The 16509-nt window shown below is 40.1% G+C and overlaps 1 protein-coding gene across 3 annotated transcripts in view; it reads right to left on the bottom strand.

Annotated features, from left to right (window-relative positions):
* The window catches only part of WWC2 (WW and C2 domain containing 2), a 102228-nt gene that overhangs the window by 6629 nt on the left and 79090 nt on the right, over positions 1 to 16509 (bottom strand). For all 3 annotated transcript variants that reach the window (XM_086747282.1, XM_086747283.1, XM_086747284.1), the window contains 9 exons: positions 16365 to 16445; positions 16195 to 16281; positions 12221 to 12413; positions 10558 to 10713; positions 9937 to 10055; positions 8729 to 8921; positions 6656 to 6820; positions 4051 to 4143; positions 2326 to 2568 (listed from right to left, as the gene is read on the bottom strand). In XM_086747282.1, coding sequence (XP_086603408.1) covers positions 2326 to 2568; positions 4051 to 4143; positions 6656 to 6820; positions 8729 to 8921; positions 9937 to 10055; positions 10558 to 10713; positions 12221 to 12413; positions 16195 to 16281; positions 16365 to 16445 — 1330 coding nt within the window. The remainder of the gene's footprint in view (positions 1 to 2325; positions 2569 to 4050; positions 4144 to 6655; positions 6821 to 8728; positions 8922 to 9936; positions 10056 to 10557; positions 10714 to 12220; positions 12414 to 16194; positions 16282 to 16364; positions 16446 to 16509) is intronic.

Here is a 16509-nt window from a genome sequence, read left to right as displayed (position 1 = left end):
TGCATTCAGCATTAGACAAACTATGAACTTCTAAATAAATTTAGTCATGCTTCTTTTATATAAGCCACTATTTTTATGGGTTAAAACTTAGAAAGATCGAATTCATACACTGATTCACATGGTAAAAAAGCCACATCGTTACATTGTGTGATGTTTAAACGTTGTGCTGTCTTATCCCATTTTGCCCAAGGGTTTTTCAGAACACTTGTCGATGCTCAGCCTAGACTCTGTTAGTATTTTATAGCCATTTCAGAACTCCACTAGCTACAACCAACAACAGATGCCAAGGAAAGAGACACAGGAAGACAGAGAGGACAGGACAGGGCATAAACATAGAACCAGGAGAATGTATTAGGGAAAAAGTTTTGTTTCCTAAGCTATCAGATCATCAAGGACTTCTTGAAGTAGGTGGCATCATAATGGTTAATGACTTGCAATAAATTCGTGGAAGAAAAATCCATCAAACTGCTTTTAGAACTTCTGCAAACCTGCAGCACTTGGTGTTCATTGGAAAACTTTTTTACAGTTTCTAAATGCTGTGATATCTTTGCTTGCATTGAACCACCACCTCTTAGTTTCTCTACTTCCTGAATTGTAAAAGACAACGATTAATTGCTCTCCTCCACCTCACTTGTGATTTTACAGACTTCAGTTGTAGCACTTAGCCACTCCTAACATGGAAGCTGTTTCCTCCTTTGGCCATCCTTGTTGACCCTCTGTAGTACTTACTACTCTGAAAAACTTGGTGTCATGGACCAGTTGGAGAAGGTCCAGAGGAGGGCCACAAAGATGATGAAAGGGCTGGAGCACCTCTCCTATGGGAACAGGCTGAGAGAGTTGGGGCTGTTCAGCCTGGAGAAGAGAAGGCTCCGGGGAGACCTGATAGCGGTCTTCCAGTACCTCAAGGGGGCCTACAAGAAAGATGGGGAGAGGCTGTTCAGTAGGGCCTGTTGCGATAGGACAAGGAGTAATGGTTTTAAAATAGAGGGAGGTAGATTTAGATCAGATATTAGGAAAAAGTTTTTTACAATGCCAGTTGTAGAACACTGGAACAGGTTGCCCAGAGAGGTGGTGGAAGCCCCATCCCTGGAAACGTTCAAGGCCAGGCTGGATGAGGCTCTGAGCAACCTGATCTAGTTGGTATCTATCCCTGCTCCTTGCAGGGGGGTTGGACTAGATGACCTTTGAAGGTCCCTTCCAACCCTAACCATTCTATGATTCTATGATTAAAACACTAGTATCTATCAGCTATAAACAGCTAAAGAGTACAAATCCCTCCTGGATATCACCAGCAACCTCCCTTCCTCAAAATCTGATGTACATTCACTGCCATAGATGGGAAGGGGGCTCCAAGGGCCATCTACTCCAAGCTCCTGTTCAGAGTAAGGGAAGCTAGAGCTGGGTACTTAGGCTCTTGTCCAGTTACGTTTTAATATCTCCAACCCTGAAGGCTGGTGTTTGGGTTTTTTTTTTGTTTGTTTGTTTGCTTGGGTTTTTCCTCTCCTAGCAATCTCTCTAGACCCCTATTCCAGTGTATGATGACCCTTAAAATTTAAAAAAACAACCAACCTCCCCAAAACATAACAAAAACCCCACGACATCTAACTTATTGATGTATCTTGTTGGAATTTTCCATGTTCCAACTTGTCACTGTCGCCTCTCACTCATTCTGTCCTGTTTCTTGTCTTTTATCCACATGAGGGCATCCCATTACTTTATGTCAGTTTAGAGACAGAGCATATATACTTGTATTGTTTTAGAGATCATCATAGAGAATAGAATTTGGCTTTCCGTTGCCAAAACTACATAAGGAAACAAACCTACATAAGGAAACAGTGGAAGTACTGCCTTTCTCACATGTCCCTACCGCTGTAAGTAATGGTCATTGCCTCTCTCTACCTGTTACAAACATCAACAAGTTCTGTGCAAACTGCAGATCAATTGATACTGAAGGACAAAAAGCACATGCAACTCTGTAGAAGTCCAGCTAGGATGTGAGAATTTTAAATTAACTTTTAAATAGATGTTTATATGATTTTAGTACACCAATCACAATTATTACTCCAAATAATAAAGTTTTTACTCTAAATTACCAAAGTATTTAGAGGGAATTAGAAAAACACTACCTCACAATCTATGTTTAAATGCTCTACTATTATCTAATAAAGAAATATAGTTTACGCTATGTAATTCAGACATATAATTAGTCAAATGTGAGCTTCTGCAAAAATTTTTAACACAAGAGATTGAATTCTTTAACAAATTTATAGAAAAAGTAGGGGCATATGCATATTCACTCACACAATATCTGTACGTTGCTCATACCTGTTTTTCAGCTTGTTTCAAGAGTTTCTGGAATCGTTCATCCTCTAGCACACACAGGGGAAGGTCTGTCTCTCCTCTGCCTTTCATCTCCTCAAGCTTGTGTTTAAGATCCCGCAAGGCCTGAAGCTCATCATTCAGACGATTCTGTCTTGTGCGCGATGCCTGGAGGTCCAGCTCCAAGTCAAGGGAAGTGCGTATGGGGCACTCTTGCGTAGCTCTTCGCATGATTGGTTGGCAAACAGGCTGAATCATTTGGGAGACAGAATAATAAAAAATACTATCTAGAGAGGCTAATGTAGGGTTTGACATAATACAGTCAGAAAAGCTCAAATATTTTTTGGTTTTCCTTAGCAGAAAGCTGCTATTACTTGAGATCCAAGTAAAAAAATTCATCTGGTCTGGATTTTTTTCTTCAATCACTAGCTAAAATTAAATGTAAAAGGTTCTTCAACAGGGTGTACAATTATATTTTTACAGGTTAAAAACAAAAAACCTGTTCTAATCCCCAGGACAACACAATGCCAGGAGACCAACACTACATAGACTTCCCCAAGGATTTCAACTACATTATTCATTATTATAAACATTTGCTTTTTCAAGGCCTAAGCAAACACATGTTACAAAATCTGTAAACATGCATTTCTTTAGTGTATTTCACATTATTTGGCGAAGAGAAGGCTCCTGGGACACCTTATAGCAGCCTTCCAGTACCTAAAGAGGGCCTACCAGAAAGCTGGGGAGGGAATTTTGACAAGGGTGGGTAGTGGATAGGACAATGGGTAATGGCTTTAAACTGAAAGAAAGTAGGTTTAGATCAGGCATAAGGAAGAAATTCTTTACTGCGAAGGTAGTGAGGCACTGGAACAGGTTGTCCAGAGAAGCTGTGGATGCCCCATTCCTGGAAGAGTTCATGGCCAGGTTGGATGGGGCATTGAGTGACCTGGTCTAGTGGAACATGTCCCTGCCCAGGGCAGGGAGGTTGGACTAGATGATCTTTAAGGTCCCTTCCAACCCAAACCATTCTATGATTTTATGATTTACTGTCCTTTCACTGTGCATTTTTGCATTAATAAGTTGGGCAGGAGAAGCCATCCTGGACTATTCAGTATTTATTTCTTATGCCAAATGTAATCCTGCTACCTGGTAACAACTCTTCCACAGAAGGGATTTTTAGTTACAACCAAGATTAAAGTATACCTCTCTCGACTTATGTAAGAATGAACTCCACGCAAGAGAAGTACAATCTTACTCTCTTGTCCTTCAGTCCTTTTGCTACTCAAATACTTTTGGAGAAGGGTAAATCCCCTTTAAAAGGACATTGGAATCCTTGACATTTCCATCAAGATTTGCTCAAGGTATATGTTCTGGTGTTGACTTTTCTGCAGTGTAAGCCACCTTGGGTGACTTTGTAATACTTGGATTCTTTAAGTCAGGTCCCTCTGACAGTAACAAGCTAAAGTTCAACAGTAAATGCCACAATGTTGAGCATCAGTGCCTTGCTGCCACTTTCAGCCACAATTAGAACAACATAAGCTTTACTGGCAGGGGAAGAGGTAGGACTGAGATCACCGTGTTGAGATTTCAACCTGAATCTACAGAACTACATGTAGTACTTGCATAATTTTTGCTGAAATACTTGGAATAAAGCACATGGTTTAAGTTGTTTGTTATTTCTTCTCTCCCCATAATTTGTTTTAAACCACGTCCAGGTAACGTAGCACATACCCGTTTAACTCTTAGGCTCCGCCGTTCGGTAGCATTTCTCACAAAGAGAGACTTTTTGGCTAGGGTTGAGCTGTCGCTGTCACTTCGATTCAACTGTCAAAATGTACATAATAAACAGAGATGTTAAGTATCTTTATATACAAGTACATCTGTACTGATATAACCAGTCAGAAAACCTCAGTGTTGATTTACACGTAGGTCATTCTAAGTATAAAGTGAATTTTTTTTCAACTAGAACAACCATCTACTCTAAAATTCTATTCCTAAACCAAGACAACTATTGATCTTATTGAATGAATAGTAAGCAGACTCTTCAGGAATGCAAGGAAGGTAACTATGGTTATTAAGCACTGCCAAACCACTATCTGGCTTTTATATGACTGGTGATTACAAACGATGGATTTCATTTACCTGGAGCAGACTTTTAACAAATTTACTACCAGGAAGGTAAATTACTGTAGACATGCACCTGTCTAACACACGGTGTTTCTGTATTATTAACAGGTATAGGTGTGCCTACAGCTTCCTTCAGAAACACTTCCTGCTTCACAAAAATATGCACCACAGCTTGGCAGTAGTTTCTTCTTAATTATAGCATAAGTTCCACATACATCCGTGCAGACTGACTGTTAGATGCATCAGCATGTGAGGTGGTAACCTTCAGAGAAAACAGAAGCATCTATGCAGGATATTTATTTCAGCTCTTCAGAAAAGGACAGACAAAAAGAATCATCCTGCTAACATTTCAATAACCAAAGCCAGAGGCCTAAAGCATGCGCAGACAGGACTGACTGGGAGTTGGGGGTGAGAAATACAACCTCTTGCAATATGAATGCATGTCTCAAGAGATAAATCTGTTTTTTCACCATGGAGCCACTATGGGGAGCTCACCCCTGGACATGCGCAGGTGGCTGTCATCACTGATGTTCTTTGAGCACTTTTCAAGGGGTGTTTTCAAAGGCACCAACAGACTTCGGGTCTGTCCTTTAGGCCTCAAAAGTCTTTGTGTTTGCTGTAACATCGTATGAGAGTAGGTGATTTCTTAAAGTTAGGCCATCTCTTCCAAAAAGAGGGCAGCTCGCAGTTAGCCAGAGCGTATCCAACAGATGCTTTCCTCTAGTATAGCGCCACAAAGCAGGCAAGGCTGGCTATGCTGCTTGTGCCAGCTGGGGACTGGGACGGGGGAGACCTCCACTGTTCAGCCCCCTCCGTGGATGCATTTACAGTGCCCACTCTTGAGCTCCGATAGTGGACAACAAGAATTTCTGAAGCTGCAAAAGAATAAGCTGTGCAGACATGCGTCTTTCCTAGGCTACTTTGCTTCCAGGCAATGTTGTAGACAATAAGAAAAAGAATGATTTATTCAAGGTATGTTTTTTTAGATTCTAGCTTCTGGCAGCAGATATGTAGCAAAGTTCAAAGCTACACGAGCCCAACACTTTTCCAGGTGCAAAAACCTCAAAGAGTTTATCCGAATGAAACTATCAGGGCAACTAGTCTTACTTCCTGTAGAAGACCTCCACACAGGCAGCAAGCTAAGGCTACATTTTTTTTTGCCAATACAACTAATTTCCAGTGTACAGGAATTAAGATGAAGGCTGGGTTCTGAATTCAGCCAGTAATCTATCCAAATTATGTAATGATTGTTACAAAACGATCTGCTGTGTTTTTTTTCTGGAGGGTATATGGAATAGTTATTTAAGTATGTAGATACGGACCATGGATTTTTCTTTTTTTTTTTTTTTTTTTTTTTTTTAAAGTCAATGATCATCACAGACATGATCAACTTAATGTTCCCAAATGATTAAGGCAACCACATCTAACTGAACTGGAGAAGAATTAAAGCATAAGTATTTTTTTTTTTTTAAAAGTCATACTTGTATGAGTAACCAGTAGAAACTAAAGATCAAAAATAAAACTGCTTTTTCTAGAGTGTCTGCATTTAAAATCTATAAAGCTGGTAATCCATGCTCAAATCTTTAAACACACGATTTTCACAGTTAGTTTAGCAGCAACAGGGCTGATAATTTAAATCTTTTTTTTCCATGCTACCATAGATCTAGAGCAACTGGAGAACTTTCCTACCAAAGCCACATTTAAAACTCAGCCCCTAGGCAGCGCTCGCATTTTTCAAAGATGTAATTACAGCAGGATTTGGGCTGCCAGGTTTAAAACCAGTTGAGATACAAAGCGAGGTTTAAAATTGATGACTGAGCTCTTTCTGCACTGTTCCCCTTAAATGGTTACATTATTAAAATATGGTAATGCAATGGTAATTTACAGTGAACTCTATTTTATGTTTTAACAAATTATTTTGCTGTGTGAGAGCTGTAGTTGCTGACAGCCCAGGAATCTGTGTTATTTCTCTCCAATGGGATGTATTTTTGCCCTAGTAAAGGTGTTTTGCAAGAGTATGCAACTCTGCTGAAAGTCAATTCTGCTATACATCAGGTCAGTTAGGGAAAGAAAGAACCTAGAGAAAGCACAGGCTCTGCCTCTTGCAGGGAAAATTGGTACATGACTCACTGTCATTAATGCATCATTCCCAAGAAGTTAAATGACTCTTTAGTTAATAGCTCTTTATTCCAAGCGTTCTTCCTCTTACCCTACAGATGTATTGGTTCCGCTCGCCTGGAGAGAAGGTTTGTGAGCGCACTATCATGCTGTTCCTGACAAAAGGACGCTGTCTTGAGCTCCAGCTGGCTCTGTCCTTGGGTCGGACTGTTGCGTTCTCGTTAACAGATTCCTCAGTGTTAGTCTCTTTATCAACCTATGGAAAGGAATTTAGTTTATAAAAACTACTATATCCAGACACGTGCCACTACATAGTTTTTGTGCCTTTGTATTTTACAGCATTCTCGTTACCTTGCAAACAGAGGGAAAAAGACCAGCAGCAAGCATCTTGCACATACAGAGAAGCTATGCTAAGTAAAGAAACACAAAATTCCCCAAACGCTTAACAGTGTGTGGGAAGTCTTTGAAGGTACTCTTTGTAACCAGTAAAACCAAAGCTTTTGCAGAAAGGCCTTTGCTGCCCTGCAGATGGTCTGACGCAACCATGGCACAATGTTTTGCTTTACCATTTGCAGGCGTTATTATTATTATTGCACATTTGTACTGATTTTGTTCTGCACACACACTGAAAGGGGGAGCTGGGAAACTCTACATTGCCTGTTGGTTCTTCCCAACATACTCTCGTATGTCCCCCAAACTCCAGCAGCAGAGCTGTTTTATGGCAATCTGCAGAGCTACATCAGCCTTGTGAACCCAGGGAAAAGACACCGGTAGCTGATGTCCCTCAGAAGAGCCTGCTGCCTGCTGGAGTTGCCCCACAGAAGCCACAGGGAGCCTCAGGTGCCGACAGCCCCGTCGGTGGTGGAGCCTGTGCTTACGTGCAGCAATCATCTTGGCAGCCCGAGTAGAACAAGCGCTGCAGCAGCTGGCACATCTGATGTTACTGATGTGCACTGAGGCATTTTCTTCAACTTGGTTAATTTAGTGACATTCATGGTTTTCAATGTGCAGGTGATAAATACAGTGACCGAAAATCGCCCAACTGCAACCCTGAGAGGATCTGGCACACGAAGATCTATACTGAGGCTGGCTTTACAATGAGGTGTGCTGTCCTTCACTCACTGTCCGGGTTCGTTCAGCCCGGACTTAGCAAAACACTTGTGCACGTGCCTGGCCTTCAGGTGTTGTCCTTCATGTCTGCCCTTGCCACGCTAGGGCTTTCATCTATATTTCCTTGCTACCCAGTAGACTTCAATCCTTTTAATACCACAGCCTTAGCTCATCTGGCATCTTGCCACATTAATTGGAAGTTAATTAGAGTTTGCAGCAAGTCCGCTGAGGTGTTGAACTTTTGTACTGTCACAAACTTGAAGGAACGAGATGTCATGCTTTGTGTGTTTACCTTTGCTATTTTACACAACCTGTGGCTATAACGCATACAACAGTGTTTCCATTCAGATGCAGAAAGGTGTTCTAAAAATGGTATTTCTAGCGTATGTGCTACCACATCAGGGATATGTTTACTAAAAGTGCTTTCAGAAAGGTGGAATATAATTTAAGGTGAACAGTTAACAAGAACATGGAATTCAAATTTGTTATGTGTGGTGTGCAGGTAGTTCAATAGTACACAGTTTAATACACATTTTTGAATTTTCTGGTCATTAATCTTTCCTCCTCTTCTCTGCTAAGCCAGTTTTTGTATTTCACAGTCTAAAATAAAGGTAAGAAATAAGGAAATCCCCTCATTGGTTTACAGATCTTGACTCCTGTTCTGTCTTTCCCCCCGTTTATCAGATGAATCAGGGAAAAAAAGGAAACAATGAAACAGATGTGCAGAAATATTTTAAATACGCACAAGTTGAAGCTACTGAACTGCACTTATATTTTGAATATTCTCCCTATGCAACAAAAAAGTGAAGACAGGCATTTTTAGTTAATTGTCTTTGATTTAGAAGTTCTGCCTAGTATGTCTGTTAAATGCCGTCTTCACAGGTCAGAAGTGACCACACCAATTTCGTTAAATGTACCTACTGACAAGTGCTAGAGCAAAAGCCACACCAAATTGTAAGTGCTCAGACGCAGCAGACTTCTACATTAACTGCTCAGAATAAGATCTTCAGACGCAGTAAGATACTGTAGGAACACATATTTTTAAGATATTCACCAGTGTTAGCATTACAGCAGCTTGCTGGCTTTCATGGGCCTTCTCACTGTTCTCTCTGTCCTCGTCTTCATTTGCTTCTGGTGTGTCGATGAGTAATCCCATGTCATCAGTACAATCGCCTTCTACTGGCAGCTTAATGCCATCTTCCTCCTCATCCACCATTTCATCAGAAGCTTCTGCGAGCATTTCTAACCTGTATGAGCAAAAGTAGCCCAGACTTATTCTCAAGTGGAAAAAGCCCACCAGAGAAAGATATCAGAAAGCCTAGGCTTTCACCCATGTATAATGTACATATTTTCCTGACAGGGAAAACAAGAGTATCACTCAAATGCTTCCATTAAGTTCATGTGAAGGCACATTTCATTATATGCTCCAATAAAACCCAGCAAACTCTACTACAGTTCATCTTCAACATCATTATGACAACACTGCACTGCACTCAATAGCTGTATGTTGATAATGCTGAAGGACTTCGGTTGCAATAAATTAATTAAATAAGTGAGTTTCCCCTTTCCCCACAATACAGCATATATTTATTTCTACACTGCAGCTAAGAAACTGCACAGGAACAGAACTCAACACAGCAATTTAGCAAGAAATCTGTTTCTTGGGAAAGCTCACAACTTCTTCAAAAACAAGACCATCAGTGGAAGCACACACACACAGACTTTGGCAGACAGCAGCTCTCTCTCCAAATCTTATCAGTTGCTTATTATAGTTAATGCAACCAATATTTGACATGAGACATTCTAGTACACCTCCAGTGGCTTAGACTCCCCAGGTGGTTTCACAGGAAGATGTACATGGAATGGAGAAGCATCAGCAGTAGGAGTTAACAGAGCAGCCAAGACACTGTAAACCTAAAAGAAGGTGAATGAATTGACCACACAAGAGAACAAGACTTTACCCCAATTCCAGTGGTGGTAGGACACTGCAACAGCTTCCCCAGAGAAGATGTGGATGCCCTATCATTGGAAGCGTTCAAGGTCAGGTTGGACGGGGCTTTGAGCAACCTGATGTAGTGAAAGATGTCCCTGCCCATGGCAGGTGGGCTGGACTAGATAATCTTTAAAGATCCCTTCCAACCCAAACCACTCCATGATTCTATGATCTCCTCCGAAAAGTAAAGCCCTTTCATTTGTCTAAGAATAGGAGGAATGAGTGGAATCATTCAGGCATGAACAGTGAGGGAGGAAGAGTGGCTTTACCAGTCTTCCTCAGAGCCCCTTTGCTCCTGTTCCTCCTCCTCCTCCTCATCTTCAGCCAGCTCTTGTTCTACTGCTTCCAGCTCAGCAGATGTCCTCTCCAGCAGAGCTGACACAGCATCCTGCTCACAAGGAAAGAGAAGACAAAACCAGAATTGAGTGATACATAACATAGGTAAAAAAAATGACAACTCTTTCAAGAGCTGCATTATGTGTTTTACATAAGCAGCATTTTCAGTGCAATGGCTTTAACTATGCAAATTCAAATAATTAATAAATAGCCGTATTTAATGTGTGCATATGAAAATCAATGGTAAACTTAAGCAAGCTCTTCAATTACATTATTTTTTAAATGAAACACAACTAAAGTGTTTCAAATTGGAGTGCAATTTTGTATCCCACTAAGCAGCATCAGCCCTGCCCACACTTGCTAACAAGTCTGAAACCCCATAGAGAACCTCTTCACACACAAAGTCACTACAGAAAAAAGTGCATGCAAGACAACAGGGCCTTGGACCTTCAGGAGAGGACAATTCACATATTCAGGTAATCACAGTGCAACAGCACAATCAGAGTCTATGGCTTTTTTGTTGCTATTATCATAATAACCAACACATTGCTCACCAAGTCCAGTGACTGCTTGCTTAACAGAAACAGAGATTCTCCATTTTGTTCCTTGGTTTTCTTGCCAGGAATTTGCTTGCAAGGCAACAGGTTGTACCACAGAGTACAAGTCTCATCAGAAAATGATAAATCTGCCAGACTGATCTGAGTCCCAGCCTGCACAAAACAAGAAAGGGGAAGAAAATTGTTTGTTTGTTTGTTTGTTTTTCCTGCAAGACAGCTGAAAAATAATTCTGCAGGATTTATCATGTAAAATAGGCAACACAAATTTGACATGAATCTCAATTCCCTTTTTAACAGTACAATTTTCTATTTCCCTCCACTTCTAGTTAAAATATTTTAACTTCTAGTTAAAATAAACAAACAGCATGGAATGGTCCTTCATCTTGTCCATTCTGCCATCTTTAATTTCATTCTGGGAAATTTCTCCCCACATGCACAGGCACAAAGCCCTCTATATCAATCACCGTAATGCAAACGTCTGCTTTCTATAGCTTTCAATAATGAAAAACTGTGGCAATGAAAACTGCAGCATCAACTCATGGTGCAGCAAGTTTCAGTCAATTTTTCAGTTGTTCCACCACAAAAAATCATCAATACGGCAAACAATAACAGGTGACTTTGTTTGCTCTAACCAGTGAGGAAGCAGATGAAATGACAGTAAAAGACATTAAGAAACCCTTTCGCTTGGATGAGCACTGACACCCACTGAGTTGGCACTCTGGGAAAACTTAGGAAGAGCTCATGTTTGGGCTATGCCTTGCAGATTAAAATCCTCTGTTCCTTGGCAAAGCAAATCAGCCTCTCATGTGTTGGGCTGCATACATAGCTCTTGCCAAGACTCTGGTCATGCTGCCCAAGGCTTTCTGCTGGGGGTGGTACTCCCAACTCTTTCCTTTGCTCTTGTGATTAACCCTTAGGTCTTTGGTGGGGTTTTTTTGTTGTTGTTGTTGTTTTTTTTTTCTTCACCTTTGTATCCTGCATTCTGTTGCATGTTGTAACTAAAAATCTCACTGTGCCATGAGTCAAACTCATCATGAAAAACTAAACTGAATTTTACCAGACTATGAAATTGCAATTTGAAAGTAAATGAAGCATCACTAATAAGGTGATGACCACAATTAACAACAAAATTTTTAAAGGGCCAGTTCCCAATAGGCTGCTCTATAAATGTCATGCCTTTTTATTATTTCTACAGATCATAAAGACTAAAAAGGTGGACATCACATAATCTACAACAACGTTCAGAATTGTAATTTAGTTTGTTCTTTGTGATAAGTTGAGATAATGAGTGCTTGCTTTTTTTTTGACACACTGTGGCTCTTACTCAACTTTTACTTTAAAATCTAGTGTTAGAGTAATGTTGCAAAGAAATTTATGGGATTTTTGATGTATAAAACATCAAAGATGGACTATCAATCTGTTACTGATAAAGGTTAACAATGTTAGAATTATCAAAACAGGTCCTAAAACTTCCATCCAGGATTAGATTCTGTATCAGTATTTTCAGAGCAAAGTAGTATTTTAAGTACTACAGCAACAACCAAGTTATGCTTCAGAGTTTGTCTCCAAGTACTGTGGAATTTTAGCAGCCTTGACCATCAGAATAACAGGAGACACTATAAACAAATGCATGCTAAAAGTCAGAAGTAAAACTGCATACCAAACATTCTTTCTGATGACTTCTACCGACAGCACAAACATCTACTCTCAGCGTCTTCTGTAGCAGCGTTACTTGGGAAATGGATACTCTGAATATCTCGTTGAATAAAATGGTTTCCGTGGCTGGATGAACTTTTGTGCGGAACAAACAGCTGATATCAGTTGAGGATGGAAGTACTGCTACTCTAATATACCTGCCGGAAACAAAACAAAATCTTTACCTGTATTTAAACTGGCACTTGCTGGTGATGCACAACAGAAGTTGACTCCATCGACTACAGGACTGCATAAAAATTAAACACCAACAAATCAGAGGTGGAATGGAAAAGAGGTGAAAAAGAGGAGTGAGAAACTCCTCCTGCCCCTTGCACAAACATTTCCCAAAAAGGGAAATGCCTGGTAAGGTAGTAGCAAGAGAGGTAGCTACTTCAGTCTTTATCCAAACTTAATCTCTGGTTTGGTACTGTGAACACTGAGAATCATCTCACAGATGGGAGGAAACATGATCTTCATGTTAATTAAAAAAAATGAGAAAATTATGTGAGCAGCACTGAAAAGCAGTGACATCTTTTAAAGAAACAAACAAAACAAAACCTCAAAAGAAACCAGAGAATTAAGGAAAATTAAGAAAATAGCTAGGTCTGTAGCTGCTTAAGATCAACTCATAATATCATAGAATGGTTTGGGTCAGAAGGGACCTTGAAGATCACCTAGTTCCAACCCCCCTGCCCTGGGGAGGGACACCTTCCACCAGACCAGGTTGCTCCAAGCCCTGTCCAGCCTGGCCTTCAACACTTCCAGGGACTGGGCATCCACAGCTTCTCTGGGCAACCTTCCAGTACATTACCACCCTCACTGTAAAAAATGTCTTCCTTATGTATAACCTAAATCTACCCTGTTGCAGTTTAAAGCCATTACCCCTTGTCCCATCACTACATGCCCATGTCAGAAGTCCCTCTCCAGTTTTCTTGTAAGCCCCGTTGAGGTACTGGAAGACCGCTATAAGGTCTCCCCGGAGCCTCCTCTTCTCCAGGCTGAACAGCCTCAACTCTCTCAGCCTGTCCTCATAGGAGAGGTGCTCCAGCCCTCTTATCATCTTTATGCCTCTCCTCTGGACCCTCTCCAACAGGTCTACATCCTTCTTATGCTGGGGGCTCCAGAGCTGGATGCAGTACTCCAGGTAGGGTCTCACCAGAGCAGAGGTGCAGAATCACCTCCCTTGACCTGCTGGCCACCCTCCTTTTAATGCAGCCCAGGATGCACTTGGCTTTCTGGGCTGCAAGTGCACATTGCTGGGTCATGTTGAACTTCTCATTAACCAATACCACCCCCAAATCCTTCTCCTCAGGGCTGCTCTCAATCCACTCCCCACCCAGGTATTTGTGCCTGGGATTGCCCTGACCCAGGTGCAGGACCTTGCACTGGTTGAACTTCATGAGGTTTGCACAGGCCCACCTCTCCAGCCTGTCAAGGTCCCTCTAGACAGCATCCCTTCCCTCCAGCATGTTGACCGCACCACATAGGTTGGTGTCGTCAATCTATTGTGAGACTCAGAAGAATGCATCTTGCAAGCCTAAACTTAAGCACGGGGAATAACTTGAAATTGTTATGCAGCTGCATTCTTATAGAACAAATACAAATGGCTGTTACATGGATAAAGGTAACACTTGCCAACTTGGAGATCTCACTTTAGTAGCACCTTGATGTAAAGACATTCCTGATGCAATCGGTACATGTTATTTACCTACTGCACAGCTTCTCACACGCATGACTGATCATAGTAATTGTTTTACATTGTGTCCTGTGTCTATGCATTAGTCAATTTCTGGTGTTGGCTTTAAATATAATTGGCATTCACTGCAGAATAGAAAGCAATGAAGCTAGCTAAAGTAAGAAGAAAAAGTGGGCCAAAGAAAATTATTCTGGAAAAAACTTGTTCTTACAGTACTATTGCTATATTTTCCGGTAATGACTTCACACATATGGTTATTATGACTAAAAGCTTAGTTTACATTAATTAAACCAAAAGAAATTAGGTGTGTAAAAAATTTGATTTTGTTATTTGAATTTCGGCATAGCTTTTTTTTTTCCCATTTATGCCAAGCTTCTTGCGATAAAGAGTAAGATCTAAGTTTTTTGGTTTGCATGGATAGCCTGGATTGCAGGTATCCAGCATTTTGACCAACCAGTCCCAAATTAAGTGGTAATGTAATCAGTAATGCTGCTGCTGTATTCACATAAATGTAGGTGAACAATTTGCATGTTCTACTGAGAACAGCCATTGTAATAGATTCATTGGCTTTGTTTTACAAGAGCGCTTACTTTCATTTTCATCAAAGAAGTTAAGAAGTCAACCAATGCCTCAGATTTTGCTGGGACAAACCTATGACTTCTCAACTGATAAAAAAATGATCCTGACAGAAATAATAAGTATTCAGCGAGGCTCTACCTACTCTAAAAGTGAACAGATTTTACAAACAGTGTGGAAAGAGATATCATTAAGACCTCATGTCAAATCTATTCCTCCGCGTGTAAAGGTTCAGAAAAGTACTAATCTATCCCATTTGATGATCTAGAAAATACAGTTATAAGATAACATAATTTTTCAGACCCAATTTTTATAATTGTACATACTTGTACAGGATATACATATATGCACACAATGGCAAGTGACAGAAAAAAATGCTATTTGCAAGGTCCTTCCTTTACCTTGTCCTTTCTTCCCCCTTTTTTTGGGTAGCTTTAGTTTTATTAAATGTTTTTACCAGCAGGTCTGGACTTCTGCACTGAAGATGCTTGATTACTAATTACAACTTCATACTTTAATTCTTAAAAAGAGGCCAGCTATGACCTAACTTTGTCTTTCTGAACATTCTGTTGACTTTCTTTTTATATTCTACATTATCTACTTTTTCTCTCACCTGTGTCAATTTATTCTTCTATAGTTTGTCTTTATTCTTGTGCTCGACACTCCTAGACTTAGAAGGTCAGCAGGGGAAAGATGGAGGTCAGAGAAGGAAGGATGGTTGTATGTAACAATTTGTTATTAAAAACAAACAAAAACAAAGAGAAAAATCTAACAAGCACCCAGGCCTGTATCCCTATTCATCCTTTCCACATTCAGTGGCTTCCTATTGATCTGCCAATCAAATGCAACGTGATGGGGCAGAGGGGGAAGGGAACCAGCAAGAAAACCAAATTTTCTAAGGATTGATTATGTTCTACTCTAATCTTATTAAGCTTCTCAACAGTTTAAGATAGCTTTCCAGTCTGTAAAAAAAGCTCACTGAAGTACAAGTGTCCCCAAGCAGTCAAGGCAAGCTGTACTTATTTGTACAGATGAGTTTTGCATTAGAATCTCAGTGGTAACTTTTTCTTATACAGGCATTTCTGTTCATTTCCTAAATACAATTTCTTGTAATTCTCTTAGACCTTTCCTGTCCAATTCAACACAAGAACTAATCCTTAACAGACCTCCAAGCTCCAGTTGTTAGGGAAGGTGTATCTCAATGTGGCCGTGCTTGCCATTTATCAATTTACCTCTTACCTTTAAAAGCTCACTTAAAAGAAACATACTATTTTAACATAATTTTACATCAAAATGCCACAAAAATGTAAAAAGACAACATTCTGACCTGAAAGAATGGCAAAGTATCAAAAGAGTGTTTTCAGTAACTAGAGAATAACTGTTCTGCACTCACAAAGCTACAGAATGTTTAAAAACATGAAATGAAGCAACATTTTAAAAAATCCTTTTTGTCCCACTTTAGTGGAATGTGCAAATTTCCTGATAACTTATTTTCTTACAGCATAGCTGGAATATGTAAAAGTCCGGTACTTTTACAAAAACTCTGAAGTTTTATACATATTTTAGTGCTGTTAAGCAGTAAATCAATCCATTCCTGTGGAGAATTTGTAAAATGTATTATATACTCTCATATTTTAACACTATTGCTCAGTCATTGTTTGACTTACACTTTAGAACCAAGGGGGACAGAAAACGCTGGAAGACTTCTGAGCCGTACTATGATTATCACAAAACTTGAATTATCGTGGTCATATCTGTTGAAGAAAGGACAACATGAGGGAAGTTTACTATTTGCATCTATATATGAACAAAAATATTCCCTTTGCTGGTCGCTTACCTGAGTCCTATTTGTACCTGGGCAGCCTCTGGACTTGCTGCATCATCTTCACTATATACAACATCCTCTGTTTCATTTGGTCTACAGTAAACAGGCAAATACTCAAATTTAGGAAAATTATAGTTAGCTTTCAGCAATAATTAAG

The sequence above is a fragment of the Chlamydotis macqueenii genome, chromosome 4 (genome assembly GCF_036417535.1).
Source record: "Chlamydotis macqueenii isolate bChlMac1 chromosome 4, bChlMac1.mat, whole genome shotgun sequence".
Lineage (NCBI taxonomy): Eukaryota > Metazoa > Chordata > Aves > Otidiformes > Otididae > Chlamydotis > Chlamydotis macqueenii.
The sequence above is the reverse complement of the archived record's forward strand: the minus strand, read 5'-3'. Positions and strand labels throughout refer to the sequence as shown.